Here is a 12,165-nt window from a genome sequence, read left to right on the forward strand (position 1 = left end):
GAAGGAGTGGCTTTGTAAGAAGCATTTCAAGATCCTGGAGTGGCCTAGCCAGTATCCAGATCTCAACCCCATAGAAAATCTTTGGAGGGAGTTGAAAGTCTGTGTTGCCCAGCAACAGCCCCAAAACATCACTGCTCTAGAGGAGATCTGCATGGAGGAATGGGCCAAAATACCAGCAACAGTGTGTGAAAACCTTGTGAAGACTTACAGAAAACGTTTGACCTCTGTCATTTCCAACAAAGGGTATATAACAAAGTATTGAGATAAACTTTTGTTATTGTCCAAATACTTATTTTCCACCATAATTTGCAAATACATTCATTAAAAAATCCTACAATGTGATTTTCTGGATTTTTTTTCTCTCATTTTGTCAGTCATAGTTGAAGTGTACCTATGATGAAAATTACAGGCCTCTCTCATCTTTTTAAGTGGGAGAACTTGCACAACTGGTGGCTGACTAAATACTTTTTTGCCCCACTGTACATCCACAGGTACACCTCCAATTGACTCAAATGATGTCAATTTGCCTATCAGAAGCTTCTAAAGCCATGACATCATTTTCTGCAATTTTCCAAGCTGTTTAAAGGCACAGTCAACTTAGTGTATGTAAACTTCTGACCCACTGGACTTGTGATACAGTGAATTATACGTGAAATAATCTGTCTGTAGACAATTGTTGGAAAAATTACTTGTGTCATGCACAAAGTAGATGTCCTAACCGACTTCCCAAAACTATAGTTTGTTAACAAGACATTTGTGGAGTGGTTGAAAAAACAGTTTTAATGACTCCAACCTAAGTGTATGTAAACTCCCGACTTCAACTCTATTTACTATATGGAGACAGAAACATAAACATTTTACCTTATCATAAGTAGACATAATTGCAAATGATTAAATCCTTGCAATATACATTTTTAAAAACAATTTACTTACAAATGTAACTTTAATTAAATGAGTTGACTCTTCACATGGGATGATTTCACTGAACAACAAAAGAAAGGGAATATTGAATGATCCTCATTGATCCATCACATCTCCCAAAAACGTTTTCAACATACATCTGTAAAATGAGGCCTCATCTTCACTGTCACTTTCCAACCTTGTTGAGGATGGCTCGTTGTCAGGCTCAAAATGCCTCAAATTTGTCCGGATGGCCACCAGTTTTTCAACCCTTGTATTGGTCAGCCTGTTGCGTGTTTTGGTGTGTGTGTTCCTTAACAAGGACAAGTTGCGTTCTGAGGTGGCTGGTGTTGGTGGGATTTGGGGGATGATGGAGGCAACAGGGGAAAGAGCCTCAGATCCACAAAGTCCCTTCCACCAGGTGGCTGATGAGATGTAACAGACTTCGGGCAGAAGTCTTTAAGCTTTTTGATGTATTTCAGAATTGCAGTTTCCTCTGCTTGGAGCACCACTGAAGTGGGCAGGGCTGTACAGATGTCTTCTCTTACATCTGCAAGCAGAGTCTGAACATCAGACAGGGTGGCATTGTCTCCCACAATCCGTGCAATGGCTACTGCTATAGGTTCTAGGAGTTTCAGGCTGCTTACCACTCTCTCCCAAAATACATCATCAAGGAGGATCCTCTTGATGGGGCTGTCCATATCGGCAGACTGTGATATGGCCATTTCTTGGAGAGACTCCTTCCCCTCCAGGAGACTGTCAAACATGATGAACCACCCCAACAGGTGTTGCAGGGCAGCTTCAATGTGGTGCTCTTATTCTTCTCACTTTGCTTGGTGAGGTAGATTGCTGATAATACCTAACCATTTCCTTGGTTCTCTTGTAGAGTGTATCCATTGTTTTCAGTGCCATGATGTCCTTGAGGAACATATTCAACGCATGAGCAGCACAGCCAATGGGTGTGATGTGAGGGTAGGACTCCTCCACTTTAGACCAAGCAGCCTTCATGTTCACAGCATTGTCTGTCACCAGTGAAAATAACTTCTGTGGTCCAAGGTCATTGATGACTGCCTTCAGCTCATCTGCAATGTAGAGACCGGTGTGTCTGTAGTCCCTTGTGTCTGTGCTCTTGTAGAATACTGGTTGAGGGGTGGAGATTATGTAGTTAATTATTCCTTGGCCACGAACATTCGACCACCCATCAGAGATGATTGCAATACAGTCTGCTTTCTCTGTGATTTGCTTGACCTTCACTTGAACTCTGCTGAACTCTGTATCCAGCAAATTAGTAGATAACGCATGTCTGGTGTGAGGGGTGTATGCTGGGCGAAGAACATTCAGAAATCTCTTCCAATACACATTGCCTGTGAGCATCAGAGGTGAACCAGTTGCATACACTGCTCGAGCAAGACATTCATCAGCATTTCTCTGACTACGTTCCTCCATTGAGTCAAAAAAACTCTGATTCCAGGAGGACCATGAGCTGTTGCTATCGATAAGGTGTCTGATTCATCATTTTCACCTCAAATAGAAGTAGGGGGACTTTTGTCAGAGGGTGCTTGTTGTGAGCACTGAGGGAACTTTATGCACTTGGCCAGATGGTTATGCATCTTTGTTGCATTCTTCACATATGATTTGGCACAGTATTTGCAAATGTACACAGCTTTCCCTTCTACATTAGCTGCAGTGAAATGTCACCACACATAAGATAGTGCCCGTGGCATTTTCCTGTAAAGATGAGAAAAAAAATAGTAAAAAAATAACATACAATTCCATGTACAGATAGATAGTTAAGCAGTTAGATTAAACAACTCCTTTGTAAGATACATGTTTTAAAATAAAACATGTATGGAAACAGGTGAATTAACACTCCTCAAAAGGGCTCAAGCAAGCTAAAACCCACATGGTAGCAACAACTAACTAGCAGAAATTAACAAGTTAGAAATGATTTAAACACATTTTGCTGTAGGCTACTATTTACTAGTTAACAAAAAAATAATGTATGTCATATAAAATATATTCACCCCACCCAGTATTGTAATCAAAAGCATGTAGTCCTTGGCTCAGACAGTGTAGTAGTGTGGACTCAATAGCATCTCATTAGTGAGCAAGATCTTGAAGATCAGCTGTACATGTGATGGAAGAATGCACTATGCATGCAAAGGGTTGCAATTCCATTGAATTGGGGATAGTTTAACCAAAATATGCCACAAGACCTAGAATTGCCTTTTGTGTGTCCCACAAAAAAAGGTTCACTGTAATAAGCAAACTTTTTTGATGAATTTAAGAAAAATTCCCGGTCTTAACTTGCCATGGAAAATTTCTGGAAATTTCCCGAAAAGTTTCCGACACTTTGCAACCCTAATCCTGAGGAGTGGCTTCCATCTGGCCACTCTACGATAAAGGTCTGATTGGTGGATTGCTGCAGAGATGGTTGTCCTTCTGGAAGGTTCTCCCATCTCCACAGAGGAGTCGGTTTTACTCCTGGCTCAGAGTTTGTCTGAGCAGTGTCTAGCCTTTTACTGCAGTGGGCTTAATCGGGGTCACAGAGTGATTCTTGGTAGTCTTAAACAGATCTATTTTGAAACAAAAGTATTACAACTCACACACATGGTTACGGTCTTAAAAAAAGAAGACACCTGTACCATGTCATTTATAGTTTAATTCAAATAAAAAATGTATTGGTCACATACACGTGTTTAGCAGATGTTATTGTGGGTGTAGCGAAATGCTTGTGTATTCAATGTGGAGTTTGCATCCCAATATTTCACTTTATATACATCACAGAAGACTGAAATATAACAAAACTGTTTGACATAGAAACACCGGATGTCAGTTTAAAAAAAATTGAAATTATGAAAAATATGAACATTCCACCCATGAGGCCAAACAAGGCACTTTTGGTCATTGACTGCAGGATAGGGCTACCATCATCCTTAAACTAACTGACCTGGGAGTTTTTGTTGTTGTCTTAAAACAGGTTTTAACAGGATTCCTAGGAACTATTCTGCGATGCTTTGTGGATACGGGTTCAGATCTCAACCCAATCAAACACTTTTATAGAAGATTCTGGAGCTGCCTTTTTTTTTTTTACTTGGCTTTATTTCAGACAAGACATGTTTAGTCCATAACATTTCCAAACTTGTGATTGCCTCCTAGGTGAGTCTTCAGTCAGGCTTAGGAGTGGTGGCCGATCTTCATCCGTTTCTGCCAAAACCTTGAACTCCAGTGACCCCCCTGCAACTGGAGCAGCACGGCAGTCCCTGAGAGAATCATTTCAGGCCTTGTCTATTAGAGGGCTGCCGAGAGCCCAGTCCCTCATCCCCTCTGGTTTGAGGATCCCCTGTCCCAGTAAGGACTTTTCAGTTGGAGGGTACCTATCAAGTCATGTCTATGCCTCCCCTGAGAGGTCGACTACCATGGCTTGGGGCAGACTGGGGCAGCCTGCCAATACCCATAGGTAAAAAGGTATACTCAATGTTTCTCAGTAATTCCTCAGTAATCTGTAACATACTCTCACTCAAAATAACTCCACTTAATGTATTAAAGCACTTTAAACAGTAGGTTTGGTTTCTGTGAATTTCAATTTAATTATTGTTTTCTTCTGCCAATCATGCAGTGCTGGTTTATTTTGTGTGGCTTCACAATCCCTTCCACTGCAATTGGACACCTTATCCATAATTTATCTTAAATGCAAGGTGCTGCTCAATGCTAAAATCCAAATGATCACCAATGAAATTAATCTTAATTTGATTCAAATTTGGGAATTGACACACAAATTCACATACTTAGAACTGATACAGTATATCATTATTACATTGTCACTGTAGAGTATCTCACAGGGCTTGGTTGTAAACACCATCTAATTCTGCATACTAAAAGTTATACCACAACATGTTTCAGTTGAAACTATCATAATTTAACAGAGGACAGTTACAGTATTGAGCCCTATTTAGTTTTTGTTGCAAATTGATCAGTTCTGGTATACACTACTGTGCCACCTTTTAGTTAGTGCATCCAGACACATTCATTTAATGTTTCTAGTCCTTACAATTATATTATTACGTATGTGAAGTTGTAAAAAACGGGCCAGCAGTTTTAGAATAAACTGTTGAAGACCGAGTGCAGTTTGTCACCTACTTCCCCACCGCCCCCACCCTTCCGAGCTAACAGCGAGCTACGTGATTGGTCCAGGCCTGAAAAACAGCCTTCAGGATCTAGAATGTTGTACAGGCCTTGCATTCGCACCATGAGAAATATAACCTAATTTAATAATACGACTGCGGAAATACTGTTCAAACCGGAAAAGTGGAATTAAAACAAGACAGTAGTGACTTGATTTGGTAAGTATATATTACATTTAATGCGATATGACGATGGGGCCTTGTCACGAAGGCTTATGGGCCTCTACCCAAGCCGAAAAAACAACAATGACTGCTAGCTAGCCGTCGATAGCTATGCTAACTAACGACATAGCTAGCTCGCTCGGAAATATGTGACTTTTGTAAGACGATAGTCATTTGTGCCATCTTCCAGTGCACACGTTCGAAAGTATGGTAGGTTTACTGCGTTTATTTTACTAATGATATCGATTGCAATTGCTGGGAATGCTATTGCTAGCTAGTTAGCTTGCTAATTTAGCCCAACAATGGCCCAGACTGGGCAGAAAATATGCATTACGGTCAGGATGTCGCAGAGCGTCAGTCTTGCACGCTTGTTGTTGGAGTCTTGAAACAAGCGCATTGCTTGGATTTCATTAAATATTTAGCATAGATACGATTTATGCTTATCATTCATGCATAGCCATTAATTTAGCTAAATTCACCGTATGCACTCAAGCGCCTTTGTTGTCGGGATTCTGTGTCCACAATGTAAACAGAAGCCGCCATATTTAATGCGTCTGCGCGCGCTCTCTACGGTCAGTCAACTACTGCATTGGGCGAAAACAGTGCGTGTGACTTGCCAGCTACTTTCCCGTATCTGTCACTGCAACTACAGACACAGATAGAACAATATCTATGCTAGCGTGGCTCGGGGATTCTAACCAGCGACCTTTCGGTTACTGGCCCAAACGCCAGGTTACCTTCCGCCCCCAAACCACAATGTCTCCTGATACTAGGACATTAAAGGCACATTCTTATAAGTAATAAAGTGGTATTGATTCAGTAGGGAATCTGAATCAGAGGTGCTGCCTTAATCGACTTCGACGCCCGGGGAACTCAGGGGTAGAACGACAGATTTTTACCTGGTCAGCTCGGGGATTCGATCTAGCAACCTTTCGGTTACTAGTCCAACGCCCCATTACTATCACCCACAGTGCAAATAATGTTATATTGACAAATTAGCCCTGGAGGCATGTATTTGTTGGTGCCAGAAGTCTCCCTTTACTTGTAAACACCAGTCTACTCAATTTATCAAAACCAAGGAGTATCACCTGTGAGTGTGTGAATATAAACACATTGTAGCTTTTTGCTTCCCATTAGATTTATCATTGCATCATCAACCACCTTACTTGTTTTTTTAATTGAACCTTTATTTAACTATGCAAGTCCGTTAAGAACAAATTCTTATTTGCAATGATTGCCTACCAAAAGGCCTCCAGTGGGGACTAAAAAATGACAAAACACACATGACGAGAGAGAACACTACATAAAGAGAGACCAAAGACAACAACGTAATAACATAATATACTTCTACATTTATCAAATAGTTTACCCTCTCTAATTTTTTACATTTTAGTAATTTAGCAGACACTCTTATCCAGAGCGACTTACAGAAGCAATTAGGCTAAGGTGCCTTGCTCAAGGGCATATTGACAGATTTTTCACCTAGTTGGCTCTGGGATTCTAACCAGCGACCTTTCGGTTACTGGCCTAAACTCTAGGTTACCTTCCGCCCCCAAACCATAATGTCTCCTGATACTAAGACATTATAAAGTCACATTCTTATAAGTAATAAAGGATAATAGCAGTCTTCTTTATTTCCATTACCACAATTATATTTCAGGATAGATAAAATCATTGAAGCTGATGTATCTGTTATGTATTTTTCTTTTCTCTATTTCAGGTGTTTCTCCTCCCTAGCTGATTAAAAAAAACATAACACTTCCCTGATGGTTTGAGAGCTCAAAATCAAATATGGAGTGGTGAAATACTGTCATTAGCAATGTGTTTTTAATCTATCAGTATTAACATTTTGTTACAGCTTTAATGTCACATGAACGAGTACAGTGAAATGTCTTTCTTGCAAGCTCCAAACCCAACAATGCATTATTCAATGTTCATTCAGCGTTGAGACATTTGTAATGAGTTATGCATTGACAGAGGTCCTAATTGATCTGATAAAATTAGATCAACTTAATAATTTACATTACATTTACGTCATTTAGCAGACGCTGTTATCCAGAGCGAATTACAGTTAGTGCGTTCATAGCTAGGTTGGACAACCATATATCACAGTCATAGTAAGTCCTCAATAAAGTAGCAACCAGCAAAGTCAGAGCTAGTAAGAAAAATAAAATAATCCTCCTCATTTGTGTTGGTAGCAGACAGGATAAAAAGAGAATGGACCACGGTGGAGGGGTCTTGAACTTTCAGATGCAAGACTCAAAGATGCCACACACAATGATAATGCAGGATTTTGGTAAGTCCATTCCATCAATGCAGAGAACTAATAGTCCATGGCCTTTTGTTTATTTGATTGTGTCTGTGTGCTCGAACTGATAACAGTTCCTCCTGATTTTCCCGGTGGCAGGTATGGCCCACATTGACGGTGATCACATTGTGGTTTCTGTGCCAGAGGCGGTGCTGGTGTCAGATGTGACTGACGAGGAGGGAATCATGTTTGAGCATGACCTGGGGTCAGAGGTTGTAGAGGGACCAGACATCTGCTGCAGCGACGATCCTGACGGCATAATCATGACTGAGTCGGTCCTGGGGGCCGAGGTCGCCATTGAGGACGTGCTGGATTCTGACCACCATCACCATGTGCTGACAACAGATCTCATAGAGGAATCTGATAGGGTTCCTGACCAGGTGTTTGAAATTGTCACTGAGGAGGTCATGGTCTCCAACTGCAACTCAGAGACGTATGTGGAGGAGCAGGAGGAGATTGAAGACTCTGCAGTCACCATCCAGGAGCCGGACGACGAGGCTGGAGAGAGCGTCTCCGAGGACTACCTGATGATCTCCTGTAAGACACATGTCTTATTTTCTTGGTACTACTAGACTGCTCCAACACAAATTTTGACTCTAATAATAGGATGAATCTGATAGTGTAAAATGATGAGTGTGCTATTGTTTGTGCAGTGGATGATGTTGGGGAGAAGTTGGACATGGAGGACACGCCCCTGAAGATGGGTTCTGAGGTGATGGAGGATGGCTCCAAAGAGGGTGACTATGACTCTGAGTGCATCAAAGTCTACATCTTCAAGGCAGAAGCTGATGATGATATAGGTAAAGACTCTTACAAGTTCCGATCAATTTGAAAGATACACCTCTGTTCGGTTTCTCTGAATTCAGACATTTACTGTGAGTGCAGGTGGCACAGAGATTGTAGCTGAGAGTGACTTCCACAACGGTCACGCAGTGCTGGAGACTGGGGGCATAGGCAAGCTGTCTCGAGAGAAGATGGTCTACATGGCAGTGAAAGACCCATCGCAGGAGGATTCAGAGATCAGTGAGTCCCCTGAATTAGCAGCCTTTCCTCCAATCCCTTATACAGCACAACATATTAAACGATATGGCTGCCTTATTATTTTTGTCCCAATAGATGGTTGTAGTGTTAAATTAAGTGACTGAGTTTTCCTTGTCTGTGAGCAGACTGCACTGAGATGGCTGATGAGGTGTACATGGAGGTGATAGTGGGAGAGGAGGATGCCCCTGCCATCCAGGACTCACTGGATGACTCCAGCCACAATAAGACCTTCGGCACTGTAGCCTGGGCTGCAGCTTATGGTAAAGCCTAATCCTTTTCTCCATAGACACAAGTTACTCAGATACATACATTCAGTATGGCGTAAGATAATTCTACATTTAGCCTAACATTTAGATCTGTTCATGTAACGATTTTTAAGTGTGTTGAATTGGTGTATAATTTTCCTTAGGTAACAGTCTGGACTCCAGGCTGGAGAACAAGACCAACACAGGGACACATTACCTGAAGATCAGCGACAGCCTGAGTACAAGTAGAGCTCTCAAACAGAAGATCAAGAAAAAGAAAAAGGGAGAGACACGTCAGTGTCAGACAAGTATGGGGTTCTATGTTCATTAAAACATTTTCTAAAAGCTTGCATCATTTTGTAAGATTATACTTTTCTTTTTAGATGTAGGCCTAACAAATCCTGTTCTTTTTTGCCTCCACACTTTTCCTCAGCTGTGATCATTGGTCCAGATGGCCAGCCTCTGACTGTGTACCCCTGCCACATCTGCGGGAAGAAGTTCAGATCGCGAGGCTTCCTGAAGATCCACATGAAGAACCACCCCGACCACATCTTCAAGAAGAAGTACCAGTGCACAGACTGCGATTTCACCACCAACAAGAAGGTCAACTTCCACAACCACCTGGAGGGCCATAAGCTCATAGTGAAGAGTGACCGGGTCCCAGAGTTCACGGAGGTCACGAGGCGTTACTGTGTGGAGAGCCCACTCAGCTCCAATAAGCTCATCCTACGTGACCAGGAGCCCAAGCTGCACCACTGTAAGTACTGTGACTATGAGACAGCCGAGCAGGGCCTTCTCAACCGCCACTTGCTGGCTGTCCACAGCAAGAGCTTTGCCCATGTGTGTGTGGAGTGTGCTAAAGGTTTCCGCCACCCCTCTGAGCTCAAAAAGCACATGAGGACCCACACGGGTGAGAAGCCCTACCACTGCCAGCACTGTGAGTTCTGCTGTGCCGACCAGTCTAACCTGAAGACCCATATAAAGAGCAAGCACGGAGCGGAGCTGCCCTTCAAGTGTGGCCACTGTCCCCAGGCCTTCTCTGACGAGCGGGAGCTGCAGAAGCACATGGAGATATTCCAGGGCCACAAGACGCACCAATGTCCGCACTGCGAGCATAAGAGCACCAACTCCAGCGACCTGAAGCGCCACATCATCTCCGTGCACACCAAGGACTTCCCTCACAAGTGTGACGTGTGTGAGAAGGGCTTCCACCGGCCCTCGGAGCTGAAAAAACACACAGAGACTCACAAAGGTGCCAGGTTGCACCAATGCCGCCACTGTGACTTTAAGACCCCAGACCCCTTCATACTCAGCCGCCACATCCTGTCCGTCCACACCAAAGACTTGCCCTTCAAGTGCAAGCGCTGCCGACGGGGCTTCAGGCATCAGCTGGAACTGAAGAAGCACATGAAGACCCACAGTGGGCGGAAAGTGTACCAGTGCCAGTACTGTGAGTACAGCTCCTCGGACGCTTCAGGTTTCAAACGGCACGTCATATCCATCCACACCAAGGACTATCCCCACCGCTGTGACTACTGCACTAAAGGCTTCCGTAGGCCCTCTGAAAAGAGCCAGCACATTGCGCGGCATCACAAGGACGTTTTCATGTAAAGTGCTTCTTCACACACCCTTTCCCATATTCAGAACAATCTGATTCTCACTCACTATAGAGCAGGGAAATACAATTATTTCAATGTGATAAATAAAGGATGACAATTGTCACATTTTCCTCGAACTGCATTAGTAATTTATTAACTTGTCCTCACATCACCATTAGTACTCAAACCTGGGGTGCTATTCAAACAAACCTCAAGTCAGATAAATCCTGAATCAGAACACTGCTTGAAAGCACACATTTTCTCAGTAGTATGCTTGTCTGGGTTGTTTGAATAGCACACCACTTGTCATATGCAGTATCAGTGGTAAGATAACGCTGTAATTTATCTGTTGACTGTATTCTCACTGTTGACCTTGGGGTAACCATTATCTGACAAGTCATTGTATGATTTTTAGTAATGCTACTGCTAGCAAATTGTGAAAAACATGCATTTAAAGACCCAGTTCTAATTTCAAACGTAAACAGTCATCTGTATCAGTTTTCTCTGTATTCAAAAGCATGAAAAGGGGATGTGGACAACCCAGCTTTTTACTTGTATTTGTCCTTTGAAATAATCGCTTGTCAAACAATCAGGGGTTTTAATTTTCCCATGTGTAAAATCATGTTGCTCAAAGCCAATAACATGTTTACTATCAGGAATGTCTCATGTATCAGATCCAAATCAGTGTTATCTATTCTCTATGTCTGTCAACTGAAATATTAGGAGCTTCTTTAGTAAATAAAGACATCTCCTGAATAATTGTTCACCTCAACCTATTACTTTCATTCACTCTTTTTGCCATCATTCAGTAACAAAGAATGTACCAACAAGTGGATTTGTGTTAAGATGACAGTCTTTTGCATCTTACAATAAGGGCGCCTACTGACACCAAGTTATCCCATGATTGACCTAGAGGTGAAATTAAGATTGTATTTTGTTTATTGATTTAAAATGATTAACATCTGATTTGTAGAAAATAAATGCTCTTTTTGAAAGTATCTTTAATTGATGTTGCTTGACTTACCATTGTATACAACTTTTTTGTTTCATGACCAACCAATTGAGGTGTCTTGAGCGGTGAAAAAAATATACATAGAACATCATCTTGGCAGCAGAGAGAAGCTAATTTCCAGCAATTCTACACATTTTGCCATGGCGCTGAAATGAAAGGTTGCAATTCTATTCATTTTTCCAAGGAGCTGAGAATTTTCACTTAAGCTAATTTCAGTCAATTCTACACATTTTGACGTGTTCTTATCCTCAAACATAAAATTAATGGGTGCCTGATTATCTAGCTTTTATTTTGCTGATTGTAAATTCTCAGATTATAGGGTATTATCTTTTCTACATACTTTCAATTTGGTTTTAGTCGTTTAAGTTTACACAAAGCGGTTTTCCATATGTTTTTTTGTGTAGCTATACTGTAAATATAGAAATGTACGTTGAAATGATTTAAACCAAATCTAACTCGGAAATGTACAAATATTGAATTCCAATTAAATGAAATTCCAAATACTACATTTTTGTTTTACAATTCAAACAGTCTAATTCCAATTCCAAAACTTGAAGATTGTTGAAATTTGAATTGAATTCAACTTAAATTCTCCACTTCATAAGTGAATTCAAGAATTGAATTTGAATTTCAAATGAAATTGGAATTGACTCAAACCCTGTTACTTAGGCCTAGATTCAATCTGTAGTGTGGAAATCCGAGTTAAAGCGACTGG

General features: G+C 41.5%; 1 protein-coding gene across 7 annotated transcripts; it reads left to right on the plus strand.

Moving 5' to 3' along the window:
* The first annotated feature begins 4,532 nt into the window (after positions 1-4,532).
* Positions 4,533-11,440, plus strand: LOC110533751 (zinc finger protein 711). Of its 7 annotated transcripts, none has more exons than XM_036990143.1 (8): positions 4,533-5,243; positions 6,967-7,542; positions 7,699-8,091; positions 8,208-8,354; positions 8,440-8,577; positions 8,721-8,855; positions 9,005-9,148; positions 9,274-11,440. In XM_036990143.1, exons 2-8 carry the CDS (start codon positions 7,464-7,466, stop codon positions 10,449-10,451), a joined length of 2,214 nt encoding a protein of 737 aa, XP_036846038.1. In that variant the 5' UTR covers positions 4,533-5,243; positions 6,967-7,463; the 3' UTR covers positions 10,452-11,440. The 7 variants fall into 7 exon arrangements, with proteins under 7 accessions (XP_036846038.1, XP_021473926.2, XP_021473927.2 ...); XM_021618251.2 differs by having other exon boundaries at positions 7,445-7,542; XM_021618252.2 differs by having other exon boundaries at positions 7,448-7,542.
* Positions 11,441-12,165: the final 725 nt, after the last annotated feature.

This window comes from Oncorhynchus mykiss, chromosome 10 (genome assembly GCF_013265735.2).
Source record: "Oncorhynchus mykiss isolate Arlee chromosome 10, USDA_OmykA_1.1, whole genome shotgun sequence".
Classification (NCBI taxonomy): Eukaryota; Metazoa; Chordata; class Actinopteri; order Salmoniformes; family Salmonidae; genus Oncorhynchus; species Oncorhynchus mykiss.

Bases quoted from the DNA above. Each gene is read 5' to 3' on its own strand.
- LOC110533751 (XM_021618249.2), top strand. From the start codon at position 7,464: ATGGACCACGGTGGAGGGGTCTTGAACTTTCAGATGCAAGACTCAAAG. The intron at 8,856-9,004 runs GTAAAGCCTAAT...AATTTTCCTTAG, and splicing joins AGCCTGGGCTGCAGCTTATG to GTAACAGTCTGGACTCCAGG. The intron at 9,149-9,273 runs GTATGGGGTTCT...ACTTTTCCTCAG, and splicing joins GACACGTCAGTGTCAGACAA to CTGTGATCATTGGTCCAGAT.